This window comes from Pangasianodon hypophthalmus, chromosome 16, assembly GCF_027358585.1.
Source record: "Pangasianodon hypophthalmus isolate fPanHyp1 chromosome 16, fPanHyp1.pri, whole genome shotgun sequence".
NCBI classification, from domain to species: Eukaryota; Metazoa; Chordata; class Actinopteri; order Siluriformes; family Pangasiidae; genus Pangasianodon; species Pangasianodon hypophthalmus.
Window position 1 is genome coordinate 21,968,567 of NC_069725.1, and position 22,349 is coordinate 21,990,915.

At 39.7% G+C, this 22,349-nt stretch overlaps 1 protein-coding gene across 4 annotated transcripts in view; it reads right to left on the reverse strand.

Annotated features, from left to right (window-relative positions):
• Positions 1 to 21,327, reverse strand: part of fyco1a (FYVE and coiled-coil domain autophagy adaptor 1a) — a 28,876-nt gene extending 7,549 nt beyond the window's left edge. The window contains exons 1-14 of one of the 4 annotated variants that reach the window (XM_053240894.1): positions 21,093 to 21,282; positions 20,841 to 20,860; positions 19,778 to 19,878; positions 18,761 to 18,867; positions 17,558 to 17,683; positions 15,222 to 15,328; positions 13,766 to 13,909; positions 13,319 to 13,412; positions 10,152 to 12,635; positions 9,423 to 9,515; positions 7,803 to 7,921; positions 5,927 to 6,094; positions 3,825 to 3,977; positions 2,942 to 3,177 (exon numbers count right to left, since the gene is read on the reverse strand). In XM_053240894.1, the coding sequence (XP_053096869.1) occupies positions 2,942 to 3,177; positions 3,825 to 3,977; positions 5,927 to 6,094; positions 7,803 to 7,921; positions 9,423 to 9,515; positions 10,152 to 12,635; positions 13,319 to 13,412; positions 13,766 to 13,909; positions 15,222 to 15,328; positions 17,558 to 17,683; positions 18,761 to 18,867; positions 19,778 to 19,829 (3,883 nt within the window). In that variant the 5' untranslated portion in view covers positions 19,830 to 19,878; positions 20,841 to 20,860; positions 21,093 to 21,282. Of the gene's footprint in view, positions 1 to 2,941; positions 3,178 to 3,824; positions 3,978 to 5,926; positions 6,095 to 7,802; positions 7,922 to 9,422; positions 9,516 to 10,151; positions 12,636 to 13,318; positions 13,413 to 13,765; positions 13,910 to 15,221; positions 15,329 to 17,557; positions 17,684 to 18,760; positions 18,868 to 19,777; positions 19,879 to 20,840; positions 20,861 to 21,092; positions 21,283 to 21,308 lie in introns of those variants that run through there. The other 3 variants (XM_034312129.2, XM_034312127.2, XM_034312126.2) reach the window with 3 other exon arrangements.
• Positions 21,328 to 22,349: the final 1,022 nt, after the last annotated feature.

The following is a 22,349-nucleotide window of genomic DNA, read 5'->3' on the forward strand; positions in this document are numbered from 1 at the left end:
TCTAAGCGGAATTACTTCTGCCTTGTTGCTGCTAGGTGATGCGATTGATCAACAAGGAGAAGCATAATTGACCTACAGATTGAATAGGCTTTCATCCGAGGGATTTTATGCGGAAAATGTTTTAGCACTTCTGAAAGGTGCCAATATCTGTAACATTTTGCTAATATTGACAAACCCTTTCTCCACGGATAAAAGCTTTGTTAATAAGTGAACTTGTGGAAACCTTTTGGCAGGACAAAAATACTGCAATTTTATATAAATTTAATCATCTAACATTACATACCATTAAACGAACATAATAATCCAAGCCGGACACAGACACGAAGATGAACCTTACTTAGATTAATTCTAGAAAACATGACTTCTATATTGGATTGGAAAGTATGGTTCATTTAATGAGCAGTTTCCTGCAATTTTTTTATGTGGCCAGTTGCTATATTTATGCGTCACTGTCGTTGGTAACAGTGGAGATTAGCGGTGACAGATTTTTATTAATTTGCAAGAAACCAAAATTTGTGAAATTGGAAAATGATTTTCAGTTAAATAAGCCAATTTAAGATACATTTAGGCTACTGTGAAAATCCATAGCAGGGGTCAGAGAACAGCCAGGACACATAAAAATAAGCGTAATCAAAAAAAAAAAAAAATGACAACCAGAAGAACAGGCAAAAATCAAAATGAAAGAAATCAGAACACAAAATCAAGGCACAGATTTAAAACACACAAAAGCACAATAAGACTCTGCAAATAATCTCAGACACAACAGCTTATAAATCGGCAAACTAGACTAACATAAAACAGCTGAATACAATCAGGTAACAGGCGAATGACAGAACAGGGGGTGGAGACAGAAACAAAAACAAATGCAAGCATGAAACTGTGATACAAAAGGGCGAATCTTCAACACTGATAGTAAATTTAGCTAATATTTACATTATGTATTCATACTTTATTGCTTGCATAACGTACATAAAATGACTAAAAATTTATCCATTTTAAATCTGTATTTAAAATAATTGAAATAAAGGTGACAAAGGAAATATAGATGGCTCTTATTTAGTTTTCTTGCATGGTTTGAGTCCACTTATCTCCTTAGAGACAAATCAATACAATGTTCTTCTGCCTAATCGCCTTTATTCTATAATGTAACATTTCACTCCTGATGTGCGTCATGTCTTCCAGGAAGACTCCGCCCCCATCCACAGGGCTTTTAACGGTTGGATGAGAATGAAAATGATGTAAATCATGATCAATGATGCTATGACCTTCCCACTCATTAGATCTCAAAACAACTGAACACCTATGGGAGATTTTGGAGCGATGTGTTAGACACCGCTCTTTACCACCATCGTCAAAAAATATATTTTGCAAGAACCGTGTTTGTCGCTCCAGTACAGTACCAGAGACGTGGAGAATCTAAGCCAAGCTGTATTGAAGCTGTTCTGGAGGCTTGTGGTGACCAAAAAACACCTAACTAACAAGCTTTAGGTTGGTTGTTGCTTTAATATGTCACCCATTTAATATACTAGAGGAGAATACAAAAAAAAGCAAAGTGCTATCCATCAAATTTTGCTCCGAAAAACTACGATTAGACTCTTTTGTGTTGGTGCCTCCCAAGGTTTCTTACACCTTAGCACAATGCACTGAGTTTTTCTTTGCCACTCTCAGACTTGACTTGCTCACTGGGGTGTAAGGCTTTTAGACTGTCTGTATTGAGAAAAAGATCCTACAAGGCTGCTTTCACACTTCTTTTTCTACAGAAAAAGCTCTACTCTGAGAGCCTTTTGTGCTGATATGAAAAAAAAAGTGGCGCATGTGACGCACACACTGGAACCACATTGGCCTAGCTTGCTCTCTAGATTAGACTTAAGATCAGTAATGCAGATGTTTGGTGTAACTCTGGTGATGAGGAGGTCGTTTGCCTTCGCTGTAGCTTTGGAGGCAGAAAATCATCAGAATTTGAGCTGCTTGTTTGACTTAACTGTATGCAGCCATATTTAAAGTGGGAGGTCACATCCAGCACCATCACGTCTCATACTCATTCAATAACAAGTCTTATTTTTCACCAGCACTTCGTCCTCTGTGATTGTGTGTCTCGTTCACCCCAAAACTTGCGACCCAACTGGATAAAAGCTCCGTTGTGACCAAACAATGCGGCAGCGCTTTTTAAATAGAACTATATGTAAAACAGCTAGCATGACAATTTCTATTTTGTAGATTCCATTCTATATCCAAAAAATTATTGAAAAATATAAAAAATTCTTATGGGGGTCAAACTCTAGCTTTGCTAACTATATTCAAGACTAAATCATAATATGGGGCGAATCATTCAAATATTCTGCTCTTGACAAAAAGTACAATTCAAAAGCTTTAAATGTTGTAGTAGTGTTCAAATCTGAGCCACTCTAAGAAGCACTACTGATGAAGCATAAGCCTGATATGAATAATTATTTTTTTAATTAAAAACTACTTGCTTTTTTCCCCAATGAGTTTTAAGCTGTCGTATTTAGCGTAAGTTTTAGATCAAGATCCTTTAAAGATCTTGGAATAATCCATTAAATCAGGTGAGTCCAGTTCTCTGACTCATATTTTATATTGTACTCCGGTCAGCTACAGAAGACACAAGAGGAATAAAAGCTAAAGCATGTAGTTGAAGGGAGTAAATTGTTTTAGTGTTGAATGATAAGACTATGAAAGGACTGGAACTGAATGCAGCGTTCCTCTGTGCTCTCACTCAGAGAGGTTATCAGGATGAAACACTCCTGCTGCGTGAAGAAGCTTTTGTCCTGCTGAAGTGCACACGATGCTTTTATAGAAGCTACAAGCTTCAATGCACACACACACACACACACATACATACACAGGCTAAGAGCTTTAAAGCACTAAAGAAAAGAGATTTGAAGGAATTTTTTTTAAAAATTGGGTCTGTGTGTGTGTATACCTGTAACTCTGGGTGTAGGTATGTACGGGGGTGCAGGTGGAGTTGTTGGTGCGCTGGCCGTGTGTGTGTGTACTGCAGGTGTGTCGGCGGGGCTGCTCATTTCAGAGCGGGTGAATCTCTCCACCACGGCACTGTGCTGTGTGTAACACTCCCTGCAGCAGCGTTCCTTTTTCCCCCCAGACCTCGTACTCACAAAGTTATTACTGCAATAGTAGCAGAAGATCCGCCCACACAACCTAACACACACACACACACACACACACACACACACACACACACACAGACACACACACAGAGATAGAGGTTTACTGTCAACTACATAGCAAGCAGTAAGTTATTAAATGAGAATTAATAAACTGTAATTATTATTTATCTGCAAATACGAGGATTTCTGGCTGTTCACTTTACTACATCATCATTCCATTCATTCATCTACAGCTCTGAACATTATTCTAGACTTTTCTCATATTTTTTTCCACTTTGCTGCAAATGATTTCAAACTTGAAAATTTGCAGAGTTGCAACGAAAGAATGAATGAAAGAAAGAAAGACAGGAGCATTGATGGATAGAAGGCAGGAAGAAAGGAAAGAAAGAAAAATGGAAGGAAAGGTGGAAGGCAGGAAGGAAGGAAGGAAGGAAGGAAAGGACAGACAAAATGCACAACAGAAGGATGGATGAAAGAAAGAAAGAAAGAAAGAAAATGCATAGATGGGTTGATGGATGGAAGGATGGATGGATGAGTGAATGGAAGAGGGGATGGATGGATGGATGGATGAATATATGAACAGACGGAGTTGTGATGTGTTGTGAGTGTGTGTTGTGAGTGAGTGTGTGTGTGAGTGTGTGTGAGTGAGTGTGTGTGTGTGTGCTGCGAGCGCTTCACCTGCAGTGATGCTTACGGAGCCACCATGTGAACTGGCTCTTGCAGCTCAGACAGTGTGTAGCCTCTTGGTCCACTAACCACCACTGTTCCTCCGCCCTCTGCTTCTGCTCAAACTCCAGAGCATCAGACTTCTGCCACAGAGCGTCCTTCTCTCTGCATGAGACACGGAGGAGGGGAATGAGAAAGAGAAGAGAGTAAATGATACACACCTGCTCGGTGCTGAAATTTCACACACAACCTGACTACACACCCTGAGAACACAAGTGTGTTCCCCAAACCATCATCCAAACATCACTAAACAAAAGCACATCCATTTACATCCAATGCACTCGACTTAAAGTCATTCAAATGTGAGGTCAAGTTTCACTTTAATCCATTTATCCGTCAATCACACCTTCAAATTTTACTCCCGATAAACTGCACACAGGCTCGGAGCTGTGTGCCGACACGCACGGTTAGTCGTGGTCTAATACGGAATCTACTTTATTTTCTTCTCAAAGAGCAGAAGCAGCACTGCTCTCTATTTATTATAAACATACACATTCCATTCATTCACTCGTTCATTCAGAAAGAAAGAACGAATGAAAGACAGTACAGCATGAGAATAAAAGAAAGAAAATTTTAAAGACTAAAATAAAAAATAAAATAAAAAATTTAAAAAGAAAGAAAGAAAGAATAGGATACAAATAGAAAGAAGCAGGAAAAAATAGAAAATGGAAAACATATCACACAGTTCAACTTTTCTCTTTATCTGTCCTTCATCTAGAATTTTCTCTCATCCTGTCCTCCTCCTCCTCCTCCTTTCTCTCTGAATGAGTGGGTGTGGGAATAAAGCTGCAATGAGCCCATGCTGGGTCCACTGCAGGACATCCTGACAACATCAAAATGGCTTGATGCTAAAAACACACAGTCAACAACACATGCACGCACGCATGCACACGCACACACGTACACACACACACACACACAGAGCGCACAGCGCACACTGATTACCGAACACAACGGGATTGTCATGTTGTCTGATGCCATTTTAAGGAGAGAAACTTTGCTGATTGAAGAAATCTTTGTCGTTTTTCCCTCCCCTGGCGTCATTCTGATTATTCTGCTTTGTCTTGAATATTTTTTTTATAGCACTTAGTAAAAAAAAAAAACAAACAGTACACACTCAAGCACTCAGTCAAGGAGCGAGCGCAGTGTGAAGCCTCTTATCACTGCAGAATTAGAAAGCCTGTCTCCTTCATTCCATCTCAGAACACCAGAGTTCACACACTCTACACACAGTGGACAGTGCGTGTTAGAGCTGTCACAATGACTCTACACACACACACACACACACACACACGCACACACACACACACACACTACGGTGGACAGTGCGTGTTAGAGCTGTCACAATGACTCTACACACACACACACGCAAACACACACACAAACACACTACGGTGGACAGTGCGTGTTAGAGCTGTCGCAATGACTCTACACACACACACACACATGCAAACACACACACACAAACACACTACGGTGGACAGTGCGTGTTAGAGCTGTCGCAATGACTCTACACACACACACACATGCAAACACACACACACACACACACACACACACACACATTACAGTGGACAGTGCGTGTTAGCGATGTTGCAATGACTCTAAACACACACGCACACACACACTACAGTGGACAGTGCATGTTAGAGCTGTCACAATGACTCTACACACACATACACACACACACACACACACACACACACACACACACGCACACACACGCTACAGTGGACAGTACATGTTAAAGATGTCATAATGACTCAGTGACGCAAAATGGCCTGGGGTGCAGTCGGTGTTCCGGTTCATCTCAAAAGTGTGGGGAAGAAGCACATATGAGTGTGATGATCAGGTGTCCACATAATTTTGGCCATTTAGTGTAAAACAGAAAGAAACAAAAGAAAGCAAAAGGATGGAAGGAAAGAAAGAAAGAAAGAAATACCATAAAGAGAAAAAGAAAGAAAGAAAGAAAGAAAGAAAGAAAGACAGAAAGAAAGAAGACATAAAATGAAGAGAAAAAGAAAGACAGTAAGAAAGAGCTATGTTGAACTTGCCTGATGAGCTCGATGAGCCGCTCCTCCAGCGTGGTCTTGATGTGGCTGAGGTCTTCGATCTCAGCAGCCATTTTGATTTGCTCGGCTTGAGCGTGAGACTGAAACTTCTCCATCTTCTCCTTCAGCTTGTCTCGCTCTGTCTCTGCTAGTGCCAGAGCCTCCTGCACACTGGGCCAAGAAAAAGAAAAGAGAGAAAAACCAAAAATAGAAAAAGAGAGATTGCACATGAAAAATAATTAAGTCAGAGAACGGACGTTGTGTCAGTAGGAAACACTTTGTGGGAGGCAGACAGACCCTGCTGGGAACACTATCCTCTTCTCCATCCTTTTCTCCATCTGTGTGTCTCTGTTTTGCATAATATCCAAACTTTTTAAGCACTTTGATGGCATTACAGGAATTCAGAAAGTTCACACATATACATTATTTCCTCAATTATCAGCGTCCTGCTGTGTCAGAATCCTGCTTTAATTACATTCGACTCTGACAGTTAGCTTTAAGCTCAGTGCTACTGTCACTCTCTCTCGCTCTGTGCCGGTGTTTCACGGCTGACCATACGGACGGAGAAGCAGCGCAGCTGCTTTGGAAGAGGATCCATCGTGAACAGGGGGAAAAAAAAAGGAAGATGATAATAATAGTATCATAAAATTTCTGCGCATTGAAAAGCATTTCTCCTTCTGAAGCGGACAAAGAAAAAGAAAGTGAAGGAGAAAAGAAAGAACTTAAGTTCGAATCCTTACAACACGGCAGCCATTTGGAAGCAAAACTGGTTGTGTTCTCTCGATGGGAGGGGCATACTCTCTGTCCTCTGTCAATCATAGCGACACTATGACACTAGCCAATCGTGGGCATCTGTGGGCTCATGGGGCAGATAGTAATTTCCTCCGAGTGTGTTACGCTGCTCTGTGACACAACATGAACATCACAAGTAGGTTCAACAGCCAGAAAAAATCTACTCCTTAATCATGTCCACAAAACAAAAGTTTTCATTTGGTATTTGCTCGTTTAAACATAATGCATTTCATGATGCACCTCGATGCTGTAACTACTGTATAGAGTACGCTACTCATTTCGAATCACACCACCTGCTGCGCTACACACGTCGACGGAGACGGGATCTGGTTTTACTAGGTGGATTAATTCAAGTTCATGGATGACATCCAAACTTTACAGATCCAGGAACACGCACGAACATACAAACACTGATAAACCTGCGTAAAATAAATTCCGTCGCAAAGCCTCCATGTAACTAACTCTCCTGCTCGCACAGCATACAGTCACATTGCAGTTAAACATGTCTAAAGAAAATAAAGATGCTAGCCAGACTTGAATAATATCGTTTATACGTGATGAAAACAGAAAAATCACATCACATAGCTGACTTTTTGACAAGAAATAAAAACACACTATGTTAAATGATAACCTTTCCTTAGGTTGTATTAGTATTATGAATTAGCTAACAGGCTATTCATACATTAAAATATTATGCTAGCTACCACTTTTCAGCCTTGTCAATAAGATTTCCAGGCAACCACAATGTAGGACTGGAGATTTTACTTGCCCACTGAGCTAGCCAACACATTTATGACTGTGAAAGATATATACTTGTAAAGGTTTTGCTGTTATAATATCATGTCAGTATGTTATTGTGCTGGTGAAGCACAAAGTTTGATGAGCTGCGTGAGGGATTCCTACACCAGATTGTGCTTAGCGACCACAAGAGGCTACATCCGGCCCGCTGCTGCTTCATCATTATGTCAGAGTAGATGCGAGGTGGGATTTTGGGAAGGAGAGGACGGTGGAGAAAATGCATTTGTGCTCAGGAAGTGTGTGTGTGTGCGTGTGTGTTTGTGTGTGTGTTTGTGTTTGTGTGTGTTACCATGTCACTCTCTCCTTCAGCTGCTGTATTTCATCCTCTCCACAGCGAATCTGGCTCTCGGCCTTGTTGATGTGCGAATCTTTCTCCCCCATCAGTCGAGAGCACTCCGAATTCATCTCCTGCAGAAACACAGACCAGGCTACGTCTACGTTCGACATTTGTCTATAAATAATACACCATACTGAAAAGTATAAGAAGTCTATTTTATTGTTGTTTCACAGCTTTAGTAGGTTTATAGATGTCATTACTGGATAAAGAGTAAAGCAATTTTTTAACACTGAGTAAATGATGTTTTATTCTACACACCGATGTGTTTGCCTGAAAAAATGTTCTTAATCCTGATTTTTTCACATCACACTGTCCTTTATGGATAAACTTCCTTCACCATATTAACGTTCATTGTTTATTATTATTATTATTTTTTTGGTTGGGGTAGTATGCTCAAGTGCCCTCTTCCTTATAAACTGTTCCAACATTTTGACACTTCTTCCTCATGGTGATGGATAACAAAGGAATTTTACATGTTTACATGTCTGTAATCCCATATTTATACCCCTGGAAAAAAGTAAATGGTCAAATGCTAACATGTCTGCAAATAAATAAAAAAAAGTGTTTAGCATTTATTTTAAATCCTCTTCAGTGGTACCAATAATTTTGGCACATGAAAAAATAAAGGACACTTAACATGTTCAAGTGGAAAATTCGAATCAGTGTATTTTACACAATCTTGATGTGCCAACAATTCTGGACAGCAATTTGCTCTTTTATATCACACCACTTTTAAATGCTTGATTCTGATTGGTCAAAAGGTGTTGGTGTAATTTCCATTACAGCAGCTCAGACAGTAGATCGAAGTGCAAAGTTTATATTAATGCACTCATTCTAATGCATTCGTTTCTATAGTAACAACTTCTACAGTGGACGTGCCACATAAACAGAATAAAAACATGCAGTTGTTGCAAGTTTCCCGTAAAGTGATGTTTAATGCTTAATAGAAGGGGTCTCCAGTGTCAGAACCTTTTTACAGTCAGAGGTAAAGTTGTAACTAAGTGTTCTAACACTTAGGTAACATGAAGCTGCATGGACTTTAAATGCACGTGTTGTTCTTGGAAAATATTCAATTTCTATTCGTATGTGGCTGCATAACATCAGCTTGTCGATGATTATTGTCCTAAACCTGCATGACACGGTGTTTTATTCCTTACTTTTTAAAACTTCTGAGTCCTGATGAGAAATATTTAGATTTAAGGAAATAGAGAACTCAAACACTCTGTGTCATTGCAGAATGATCCCTATTTTTCATCATCACACCCTGTGACTGGGCCTTTCACACACTGACTTCTTATTAGCTTATCAGCAAGACAAATGTATGGAATGGATGAATGGATATTCATTGGCAAGAGTTACACCACCGTTTCAAAACCACAAGATCTTAGGATCATGAAAGACAGTTGCACCTTTTTAATAACAAACAGGCTCTCTAAGGAATTCTTTTTTCTGACAGGAGCAGTACCAAACACAGATGTTAAACTGTGAAAAAGAGCAAGCATCTTTTTAAACATTCTCAACAAACTTAAGCATAATACACATTTTTTGTGAACTGTGTTGAAATATACAGACCTCTAACTCTGAGACTTTGACCTCCAGGCTGGATGCCTTCTCGCTTTCAGACTTCAGCTGCGCTTTTAAACTCTCAAGCTCTTCATTTAAGCTCTGAGGAGAAAAACAAATTACAATATTAAAAGTTTCTGCAATAACATGCACAGATAGCACTAAAATGTAGCACCCTGACCAGGCATATAAGAATATTTACTGATCTGTATACTGAATAAATATGCTGTGAGTTGCCAGTTTATTAAACACTGGATTTATTACATACTGTATATACTTGTAGTAGTGGTGCAAGGGTTAAAGTTTAGTGGTTAAGGCTCAGGCCTACTGATCAGAATGTCATGAGGTCAAACCTCCAGCCCCTCCAAGCTGCTGTTGCTCAACCCTTAACCCTCTTTGCTCCGTGACTGACCCTGTGCTCTGATCTCTGATCTCTAACAAGCTGGCACATGCAAAGAATCGAATTTCCAATCTATCAACTAATGAAGATACATGTTCTTTTTCTTTTACTTCAATTTTCTTCAAGGGGTGGGTGAGATTGGTATTGCATCCCAATATTGGAAGACATTTCCATGATACACCATATGTGCTACTGGAAATAACTTGGAGACGTGCTGTTACAGGAAAATAATCAACCTCATGGTGTTAGCAGAAACTCCATAACAAGTCTAGGTTCTTCATTTTATGCATCCAGATATAGTCAATGTAGTTCCCTTGTCTTTGAGAATCTCTCCTTACCTTCACATGGTTTTGGTGCGCCATATTCTCTGTACTCATCTGAAACCTCATGGCTGCCGTCTCCTCACGTGCCACTTCTCTCTCCCTCTCAGATTTATCCAGCATCCCCTTCAGCTCCAGCACTGTTTCTGGAAGCTTCTCCGTTTGCAGGAGCTCCTCTCGCAAACTGGCATTCTCCTGCCGTAGTGCCGCGATGCTGGCATTCAGACGATCCGTTTCACGCTCACCCTGCTCCTCCAGCTCATGGATCCGGGTGCTCTCAGCTGCCCAGCGCTCTTGAGCTTCCTCCCGTTCAGCTGTCAGCTTGCAGATGGTCATTCCCAGCTCGGCCATCTCTGTGTTAGCCCTGTGGAGTCCCTCTCTGGTCTCGGCGTTCTCCATGACCAGTCGTTCATTTTGGATCTTTATTACAGCCAGGTCCTCTTGAGCTGCTGCGAAGTCAGCTGATATTTTAGCAAGCGCAGATCTTTCTGCACCTAGCTCAGATAATATCTCCTCCATGCTCTGCTTGGACTGTAAAAGTTCATTGACGTGATTTCGGTTCTGCTCCTCAGCTTGCTTTTTAAGTTGTTCTGTCAAAGTCTGCAGCTCTATCCTAGATGCCTCTGTGATTTCCAGCTTAGTCTGGATCTTTACTTTCTCCTCCTCAGAACAGAGCAGTCTGGCCTTCAAGCCCACCATTTCCTCCTGAAGCCTGGACACTTCTTTCACATTCAGGCCTAGCTGCTCCTCTAGTAGTGCTACTTTCAAGGTCATACCCTGGACTTCCTTTGCACGGCAGGCACTCATCTCCAGCTGAGATTCTTCCACCGCTTTCTTCTGGACTTCCAACCTTTCCATCATCTCCTTCTGCTTCTCCAAGGCTCGCTCTGCCTCTGCCTTCCCTGCCTCCAGTTCTCCCTCCACGGCCTCTAGTTCATCAAGTCTTTCCTGAAGCTCCTCACAAAGCCTCTCTCGATCCTCCAGCTGTGAGTGTTCTTCCTTTAGCTGCAAGGTGAGATTTACCTCGTTACATCTTGCCACCTCTAGGCTACTCTCTAGATCCCTGATCTGGTCAGTGAATTTATGTAGTTCTCCCTGTGCAGCTGTGAGAGCATCTTTACTCTTTATGCACTCCTCCCTGAGATCTTTTTTCTCCTGCTCCAACCTGTGGACAATGCTTTCCAACTCCTTGATCTGCATGATTGCTTTTTGGAGCTTCTCATCCAGGTTGCGGTTCTCCTCACGCATCCGCTGTTCCCTCTCATCCACTGTCACTTTAGCGTCATCAAGTTGACCTCTGAGCTGTTTTTCAGAGGCCCTCAGCCCAGCCAGATCATTTTCTAACACAGCCTTGCTTTTCTTCAGCTCCTTCATGATCTCCTCGTTGTTACTGACTGTCTGAAGGAGCTTGTTGTTCAGCTCTGTGAGATTGGTGCACTCTTGCTTGTATTCGTCAATCTTCTTGGTCTGATCTTTGATGCGTGTCTCCAGTTCTACTATACTCCCACTCAGACACTGTTTCTCGCCTGCTATCTTCTCAGCTTCGGCCCCTAGGTTCTGGATCTGCTTCACACTGGAGATAAGTTCAGTTTCTTTACTCCTGAGTTGTGCCTTTAGGTTTTGTACTTGTCCTTCTAGGCTTTCTTTTAAAGAGCTCAACTTTTTCTGCAGCACCTCTCTCTCCTCCAATGCCCTTTTCCTCTCTTCCGCAGCCTGTTGCTCCATCGTCTCCAGACAGTGCTGAAGGTCTTGTAGGTCTTTCTGAAGACTGCTTGCTTCCTTCTCTCTCACTGACAGCTCCTCCTGGAGTTTATCCATGGCATTACGTTGTTCTTCTGCCTGCTTCATCAGCTTTGTACCCTTCTCTGTTAAAGCAGCCATTTTAACTTCTACATCTCTCAGAGCTTGCTCTTTCATTCTGAGCTCCTCAGCCAGATGTTCAGCCTGCATCCTTTTCTCTTCACCATGTGCTAGAGCTTCTATCCTGCCTTTCTCTGCTTCCTTCAGTCCATCCAGGAGTTCATGTATCTTTTGGGCTGAATCAAATTGGCTGGCTGTCCTCTGCCCTTTCTCCTCAAGCATGCCATCTAGTTTAGCCATTAGCTCCTCATTCTTTTTTTCCGCAGCAGCTAACTTGCCCTGAATTTCCTGATTTGCTGCCTCTTTAACAGCCTCACGTCCCCTCAGGATCTCCAGATCTTGGGCTAGAGTCTGTTCCCTCTCAGCCAATACCTCCAGCTTGAGCTGAAGCTCCTGGTGGTTAGACTGAGCTGCTAATGAAATGTCCAGCTGCCTCTGCAGTTCAGCCACCACTTCACGGAGCTCTGTGGCCTCGCTGCCAAGCTGTTGAACATGCTCCACGAGCTCATGTTGTTTCAGCTCTGACTGATCCAGCTCCAGACGAAGCTCGTCCATGGTGGTGATGGCAGAATCAGACAACGGCTCTGCAGATTCACTCAGCAAGCTATGTCCAAACTCTGGACTGCAGAGAAACTCCGGGGCCTGAGAGGGCGATGATGTAGAGCAAAAGGTTAGTACTGGAGTGAGATAAACAATGCTCAGGTATGGCAATTCTTCTTAGAAAATAACTACATGAGATTTTTTTTATGTTTTCAATTTAAACTTTGACTAAAGTTGTAAGCATTTCAGCTGAAAAAAGTGGGGCTAAAAACAAATCCACAGGCATTGCCAATAATAAATTCTGTCCAAATATCAAAGGTAATGGTTCTCAAATCCGTCCCTGGAGTAACCTTGCCCTGGACATTTCCTGGATACATCAGTTACCTAAATATTGAGAACGATTGTGTGGTAAAGGTGTTGGTCTACTGATGGGAAGGTTGTGAGTTCAAATCCCAGCACCACCAAGCTGCCACTGTTGATTCATGGAGCAAGACCCTTAACCCTAAAACTGCTCAACTGTATCTTTAGATATCAATTTGGATAAAAGAGACAGCCAAATGAGTAAATGCAAATCTAAAGGGCTATTCACGGGCCAGGATTAAAAATCATTGGCCTAAGAGAATTTTGAGAAATTGTTTGGTAACTCCTGCCATCTACTGGAAACATGCAGTAGTGATTTAGATGGAAATTATGACCATGTTTGTTTTTTCTTTTTTAATAACTTTTGTTATATCTTCTCTTTATTCTTGCTATAATTCCAGTGTAAATCCTGTATTCCATATCACCTGTGAGTATGAGCTGGCCAGGCTGTTAATGCTGGAGCTGCGGCTCGGTGCTTTCCACATGTGGCTCGGAGAGTTGGTCATACCCAGAGTCCGCCTGTGGCACAAAACGTGAGCAGGAATATAGGATACATTGAAGAATTACTCATAAACCATAAAAAAAAAAAGTATTCTGGATGATTCACTTTTACTGGCTCCACACAAATGCAGTGTTGGTCCTAGCATTCTCAAGCCACTACGGAAAACTGTGTCTCTCCACAGTAGCAGCAGTAGCAGCAGTAACAAACATGTGTATACCTTTTTGTCTTTTGCATATAGGATGGACAGACGCTACACTTGCACTCACATAACGTACACGTTCCCTTGCACGCTGACTCACTCATTCACACGTCTCTCCCAAGCCAGCTATACTAATATGTGATTGCACATTGGGCCATATGCCCTGCTTACCTTGCAAACGTGGGCCAAGCTGAATCAAGGTCGTGCCCCCGGGACGCCACATCAAACTGGACTTCATTGAGCTCGTAGAGAGAGTTAACAATGTCCACACTGAGATGAGGCTTCAGAAAGGGACTTCGGGAATAATACCAGTCACTACAGATTAAACACACATCAGTTATCAATTGTGTGTGTAAGACTCGATCAGTTACACTTCCACCTGTGAACTAAAGCTTTTTCATGTCACAATTTCACCACAAAAAATCAATTTCATGTGGATTTTATTTTAAAACAATTTATTTTTTAATTTTACATTTGCCAATTTTCTTCTAGATAATTAAAGAACTTTAATAACAATACATAAGAATGTGTTTTGAGACACATCTACTGTGAATATTCCTGTACACAAGTCAAAATACTCTTCAGATACAGTAGGGTCCGAAAGTCTGAGAGCACTAGTAAAAAATGCTTCTATTTTGCATTCTTTCTAATTTAATACAACAATTTTCAAGTGAAATGTAGAATCTTTGAAATATTTACATGAAGTTCAGAGTTTCTTTATATTTGGTATGTTCCCTTTTTTGCTTGAATGACCTTCTGTTTATTTCTAATTTTAAATGAAAATAGAAAAAAAAAATCCCAGATTTTCGGTCTCAGACTTTTGGACCCCACTGTATATTACATAGTAACATTTCAAATGTTTGTGTGTAATTTTAAAAAACAAAGTATTTTCATGCTGTATTTCTGTTAGGCGACCACACTGTGGTGACATACTGAGATGATCCGGAGTAGTTACGCAACCTAAAATCTTAAGTCTGGTCATGTAAATTTTTAAAGATAATCACCTTTTTTCGGTAGAGGCTAGGTTAGGTAAGGTTAGGTTCAACTTCACTGTCATTGTCAGAGTACGAGTACAGAGCCAATGAAATGCATGAAACAAAAAGCTTAAATTTTATTATATAAGTGAAATGAAAAAAATAAAAGGTAAAAATCTGGCCATTTTTAGCCATGTCTGCTTGATAATTATCAAGATTTAAATCAGTGACAACTGAAAAACAGCATAATCTAGAAGCAGCCACTGCTGAGATGAACTACATTACATACGCAACATAACGCACTTGCAAATCAATCCATACGCATGTACTCGGTTGTTTACGCGCATGTACGTATTATTCTACCAATGTGTGAAAAGGGCAGCTTCCACACCCAGTCCACGATCAAAAGAATTTAAAGAAGTACAACTCGACAAGGGAAGAGAAATTAAAGGTGAAACAATGGAAGTGATTGCTTGCGTAAACCTGATCATTTACAGGAACACGGAACAGTGGTACAGTTTAAAAAAAAAACAAACAAACAAAAAAAAAACACACACAATCATCTGAAGAAAGTGTACGTGCATTTAACAAACACAGGTGCCACAGTGTTAAATGAACAAACCCTTAGAAATAGTGGTGGATAGTGTGATTACCTGGTGGCCTTTTTGTTCATGAGGCACTGCTGAAGGGTGTCAGCTAACCGTTGGTGGACCAGAGAGTAGCGGATAAATGCTCGACCTTTTCCCAGCGACGTCTTTAGCTGAGAGAGAGACACAAAGAGAGTGTTGTTTCTATTACCTGTACAAGCTGTATCACAAATCATCCTTTACGCTGAAATGAAATATGCATCTCGCATATCTACTAGTGTAATTTCACTATACATAAACACCTAAAGACCTAAAATACCTAGCACAACCATAATATCTTTGACTAGTACTGTTTATAGCACAGTGGTGCTGCTGAATTCTCTATTCTGATTGGTGAATGCGCTCGTTCAAATATGTTCAAATCATTTCTATAGTAACAGCTCACACAGGGACTTGTATAATGGACACAGCAAATAATCTAAATCTAATAATCGGATTAAAAAGCGCGTTCTTCAACAGAGAAAATCGCTGATATGGCGACGTTTTCTGTAATTTTTGGAAGGAGTCTCCAGTGTCAGCGTTTTGTAACAGTCAGTAGGTTTTCCACCACATGAAAGTCTTCAGGACTTTGCACTTTACAGTTTCTTATTCTTATTGCTGATCTTATTAACTGAAAGAGAAAGAGAGGAAACAGTAGCTTTAATGCAAGTTTAACAGGAACTAGTTTTGCACAACATTAAATGTACCTATAAACAGATAAAAAGTATGGTTCACACTGAGCTGTATCACATCACCCCATCATTTTTTTTTTTTTATTTTTTTTTTATTTATTTTTTTAAATACACTGTACATCTGTGGTGTCTTTCACAGTAGACAGTAGAAAATAGTCTGTTAAATGGCTTTTGCAGTGTTTTATGTGCTCTGAAGTACTAGAATTTTATAATTAGAAATATGCTTTAACAACATTGTCTTTTTGTGTGCTACTAAATTTCCAAACACTAAACAACACTAAAGCTGAAATTATCAACACTGAAAGGATACAAATACAGGTTAAGCATGGGTTAAGTTAACGCATTGCATATTACAACTTTCCCCAGTGAGGAAGTAGGAAGTGAAACTCATTAATATTATAGAAAATGAGAGATGGCAACAACGGAAAATCTCCAGATTTGTTAAGAAATACCAGGATTTCTATAAAGAAGAATAAGGTCATGTTATTTCTAACTTAACACCAACAGTCCACTTCTCCAGCGTCCTAGCACTAAAGCATGATTTGTAATAATTATGCTTGTGAATTCTCGATTCATTTCTACAACAGCAGCTCTGAGAGAAGTTCTGACTGTAAATCACAGGCTTACATTAATGCTCTTCTTCAAATATGTTTTCGTTTCTCTACTAACAACTTGCACAGAGATTTTAAAAACGTGTGTAATTGTTGATATGGTGACATTTTCTGTGAGGAGATGTTTATTTAACATTGTAAAGAGTTTCCAGGTTAACACTTTGTAACAGTCAGAGGTAAAGCTGTAACTTTAAAGCTTTCTGCCATGGAAAAGTCTTCAGGACTGAGGAGTTTACACTTTGCAGTTTCTCTGTTACATGACAAGCTGCGTTTTTTTGTCTCATTAACATTAAGCGAGAGAAAAAAACTGAGGCTCGTGAGGGAACAACGATTTATAGCTGCTATAATGTAAGTGATAGCAGGAACTAACTTGGTTCATGGATGTTCCACAACATTAAATGTAACTAAACATGGAAAAAAGTAAAAAGTGCCATTCTTTCATTAATAAAAAATTGTTATTGTTGGCAAATTGCTGCGGTATAAGAGGAATAAAACAGCTCAGGACGTGCTGGTTTTTGAAAGTAGTCGACTTCTGAGAGGTAACAGTAACTCCACTTCATCACACACCCTGTCATTGATTACGTTCCTATTACAGCACACCAACGTCATGTTTTATTCCTTACATGTCTATCAGTACCATCCGTGGGTAGCTTTGCCCTTGCCAGGATTTACAGTTAGCAAACATCAAACTGAGACAAACAGGTTGTTTGTATTGCAGGTGTCCTGTTCTGCAGTAAAGGTTATACATGAGAGAAACTGACATTTAAAGAAATGTTTCTTTGTGTCAGCGTACAAATAAGGAAGGACTAATATCAGTCATTTCACTTTAACCTTTGTGTCTGGACAAATCTAAACAACACGGAACTATAACAAACAAAGAAAGGTGTTGGCGGAGCTAATCTGCATTTCTTTTTTCATAACACTCAGTACTGCACATCTGACGCACTCTGAAGTTGGCTTTGAAGTTTAAACGTGGCTGGGTAGCATTTCTTGGATTTGACATCCTGACCCATGTAGTTGAATAAATAGATGAAGGAGTGAATGAGCGAATAGGACCTACCTCAGGAATGGATTTGACAAAGCGAATGCCATCATTGGCTCCTTTGATTTTGGCCAGACAGTCGCTAAAGTAGTCCCAGTAATCTTTCCTTGTGCCCAGAAACGTGGTCTTCTCCTTCTGGTCAAACTGTGTGAAACAACAAAGTCCTGCTTTAATACCCAAAAGAAAGTCTGCACAAATTTCTATTTTTTCCACCTAATTTCTCTACAGTTTGGTCACCAGCCAGCTGTACGGTATCATACAACAGCTATGAACCAAGGAAGATGAAAGCTAACACGTGCTTCTTCTGAGACACGTGAAGCCAGCCAGTGACATCTTTTCAAACTGCTGCACGTGATGCATCACAGGTCAGTGTAACACATTCTGAGTACAGAGCTATCCGCCCTCTTCCACATACATGAACTTATAGACGCATGTGATTGGCTAGTGTCGCTGTGATTGACAAGGGAGCAAGAGAGTAATGCCATCCTTCCAACCCAGAGAGCACGGCTATGGATGGCTCTAGCATGATTGGAATTCAAGCTTGCGGTCTCCACTCAGAATGGACCGAAATACGAATATGAATACAAATAAAATCAGCGTTAGAGAAACTTTTGAATATCTGGTGGGGAATTTTTTGTACGGTTTGGCCTACACAAATACTCATACGAACTAAAAAGTTCCCATCAGATATTCAAAAGATTCTCTAATGCTGTATTTGTTTGTATGTATGTGTATTGTTTTTACATTTGTTTGTATGTATGTGTATTGTTTTTACTACCTGGATTAATTTGCGTGCATGGAAGGTAGACGATCTTTGTAAGCAACAGTCAACTTGCAGGTTAAACATATCGAGACATAATAAAGACGCTAGCCTGACTCAAATAATATCTTTACATGCTAAGATCAAAACATCAGCCAAAGATTTAATAACTTTCTGATGAGGGTACAAATCAAATATGATGCGCTACATTAGAAACTTTGTTAGAAGACGATAATGATCATTAACTTTCATTAACGTTCATTTCCTTTAGGTCTGTATTAATGCACTTTACGAGCTAACTAGCTTGCCATGTATTATTTTATTATATTATATTAGCTAAAACATTTTTATCACAAGTTTCCAGGCAAACAAACCATTGGATCGAGCCTATCAATCCATCTGCCAAGGACAATGTCTAGAACATGTGTATGTGTGTGTGTTCTGTAGCAAAGAACCCAAACCTGTAGCAGGTACTCTAGCTTGTTGGAGAACTTTTGCAGGTTAGTGCTGTCGTCTGTGATTGGCTCTCCATTCTCTTTGTACTCTTTGGTGAGTTCTGCCACAACATCTGTTGAGTAAAATGTAAGACAAAATTACTAAGAGAAAAATATACTATCACTTTCAGGAAATGCTTCATCTTGCTCAGAGTCGCGGTGGATCCAGAGCCTATCCCGGGAACACTGGGTCTGAAGAAAGAATACAGTTTGGGTGGGACACTAGTCCATCACAGGGCACCAAACATTCACACACTTATTCACACACTTATTCACACCTAGGAGGCAATTTAGTAAAGCCAGTTCACCCACAGGTATGCTTTTGGGAGGTGGGAACAAACTGGAGTATCCAGAAGAAACCCACGTGGACACGGGAGAGACTACTAGACTACTAGAGTGTAACACAAACAGATAAAAATATGTCAGAACTATTGTCAGTGTTAGTGTTGTAGAAAATTAATCAACAACTTCTGACCAATCAGAATCGAGAATTCAACAGAGCTGTGATATAAACAGACGAAACAATAAGAAGAACTGTAGCCAAACTGTGACCAATTTCGATGTGCTCAGTGAATTTAAACACAGATGTAATATAGCAACAGATAAAAATTCCAATAAGATAAACAGATAAAATTCCATTAATGGCTAAAGAAAGGAAGTGGCTGTGAACCATCACGCTTTAACCCATCACTTCTTTCCGCCAAGTCTCTACACCTCATTCTGACTCCATCCTCTTCGATCTCTCTCTTCCTCATTCTGTGCTACTGCCACATCAGGATCCAAGCAACTGCCTTTTATCCATCTCAGGAAAGCAGAAAGATGCCAGTGAGGGATGAACTTTGACCTCTCTCTCTCAGGCTGCATGTCCTTTTCTTCTTTCTGGGTTCACTGGATCTTATGATATGTCTCATAACAAAGATCACTGGTGGAGACAAGTGAGTTCACACACACACACACATCATCATCATCACACACACATATTACCATGCAGATCTCTGATAATCCTCTGGAGCTGGCCCTCCCCAGCTGTCGCCATGGTCCTGCTCACTCCCTGGCAACCGGGTCAAGAGGTCATGTGTGGTCTGCTAGTGAAGAATAGAATAGAATAAAATCATAAAAAGTTATTTATGTTCAAAGTTATACAAGCACAGCTTCAAATTCTTCATAAATTCACAAATTAAAAAAAAAAAAAGACATTAACCTCAAATCAGACAGTTACTAAAGGTAAATTAATGCCTCTTTCACTAAAAAACGAGACCATCAAATCATAGGAACGAGATAATGACTTGATAAGACGTCACCATTCTAATCGCATCAATGGCTACAAGCAGGAGAGTGAATTGATTGCTTTTTATTTTCATCTTGGAATTGTGAATTGCGCTAATGTATCTCAGACTCACTACATCTCACGACTTAATTATCTCGTTACCACGACGTTGTGAAGAAGTTGTGAAAAAGTCGCGGAGGAGTCGTGAAGAAGTCGTGAAGAAGTCGCGAAGAAGTCGTGGAGGAGTCATGAAGGAGTCGTGAAGAAGTCATGGAGAAGTCGTGGAGGAGTCGTGGAGAAGTCGTGGAGAAGTCGTGAAGGAGTCGTGAAGGAGTCACGGAAGAGTAGTGGTGAAGTGGTCGTGAAGAAGTCATGGAGAAGTCATGGAGAAGTCGTGGAGGAGTTGTGGAGGAGTCGTGAAGAAGTCACGGAGGAGTAGTGGTGAAGTGGTCGTGAAGTAGTCGTGAAGAAGTCATGGAGAAGTCATGGAGAAGTCGTGGACACGCTTTATTATTGGTATGAAGAAGGGATGTCATAGAGGGGCGTTAGATCTGACAATAAATTAATCTCGTAAATTAATCGCTGGCAATTTTCTAAATGTTTTGAAATGTCAGCTTTTACACAACAGTTTCACACAACTCGGAAATTGTGTATTTACTTATCAAAATACGACTTGGGTGTTTTTATTTATTTATTTAGCTTTTTGGTTGCTGAATTATTAAAAAATAGCGAATATTTCTGCTTGATAGTGTACGATGAAATTAATGTGCCAACATTTACCTGTATTCAAAACAACACCACTGAAACACAAAAAACAAAAACACTGAAACACACAAACACTGAAATACAAACACACAAACACTGAAACACACAGACACTGAAACTGAAACACTAAGTGTTAGTTAACAGTTTAACAAATAATAATTCCTGAAGAGGTTTATCAACTAGATACAAACTACACCTTAAACCACTGTAAGGGAAAAATCCGCTTATTTAAAGGTTAAAATCAAAGCTTCATAAACTTGAACATACTTTTGGAGATCTTGAGCCTTTCCGATGTTTACATGGGTGAACAAACCTGCTAGTCTTGTCAAACTGTGTGATTGACAGGTCAAAGATTGGCACATAAATGTCTAAAAGCAAACATTATTGAACATTTAGGAGTGAAGTCTTGTGTAACGTTTTACAATGTTTAAAAACGTTTTCTCCATGAGTGAAAAGTCTAGAAAATACCGTGGAAATACTGACATGTTTCTTAGTCCCAAGTTGAAGCCCCGCCCACTGAGGCCTCTCAACCAATAGGAAAGGAAGCATTCTTAGTTGCACTGAAGAGACATCATGTGACAGCTGAACCCGGGAAAGGGTTGTTGTTGTTGTTGTTGTTGTTGTTGTTTTAGCACCATTACAAGAAACAACAAGAAGTTTCACAAACCTGGCGCAACTGCAACAATACAACAATCAAAATACAAAGTTGCACAATGGGAGGAATTAAAAATGATAAAATTATTGAAATAAAACAATGAAATAAAAATTCAAATAGCTCTCTTGGAGTCTTCAAAAACTTTAAATTCAGAAATCAAATATCTAAGCTTTTTGGCATTTTTTCTTTTCACAGTCTTAAGCTGTTGTTATTATTATTATTATTATTATTATTATTATTATTATTATTATTATTATTATTACTATTATTATTATTATTATTATTATTATTGTTGTTGTTGTTGTTGTTGTTGTTATTGTTTAGGGATTTTTTTTCTTCTAACTGTAGGAAATTCCAAAATATTCAGAAATTTATCCCACTTTGGTAATAACAAAATTTCCAAAAAGCAATTTTAGCTGCACCTTTTGTCAACTAATTTTATTTTGACATTATATGATGTAATGCTACTTCTCATATTAAGTCACTGAGTACATAGTAAATATTAGTGTTTTAATGGGTACACATTTTTTCCACAATAATACACAAATTTGATCTTTTCTTAACAAATTGTTTTTACAAATAAATATTCTTAGATTGGTAAGTAACACGAAAAGGCTAAACTCTTCAAATTATTGATATTATTATTAATGTCACAGTGTTTTTTTTAAAAATTATTTTATAAATTTTGTTTAGTTATGCATTTGTTTATAGCCTGTATTTCTGTCATCCTTTTCCTGTTTTCTGCTGTTTGTAACTTACTGACTCAAAGTCCAGGGTCCTGGGTTCGATTCGGAGCTCTGGTTACTGTCTGCGTGGAGTTTCACATCTTCTCCCTGGGCCCACGTGGGTTTCCTCTGGGTTCTCTGGTT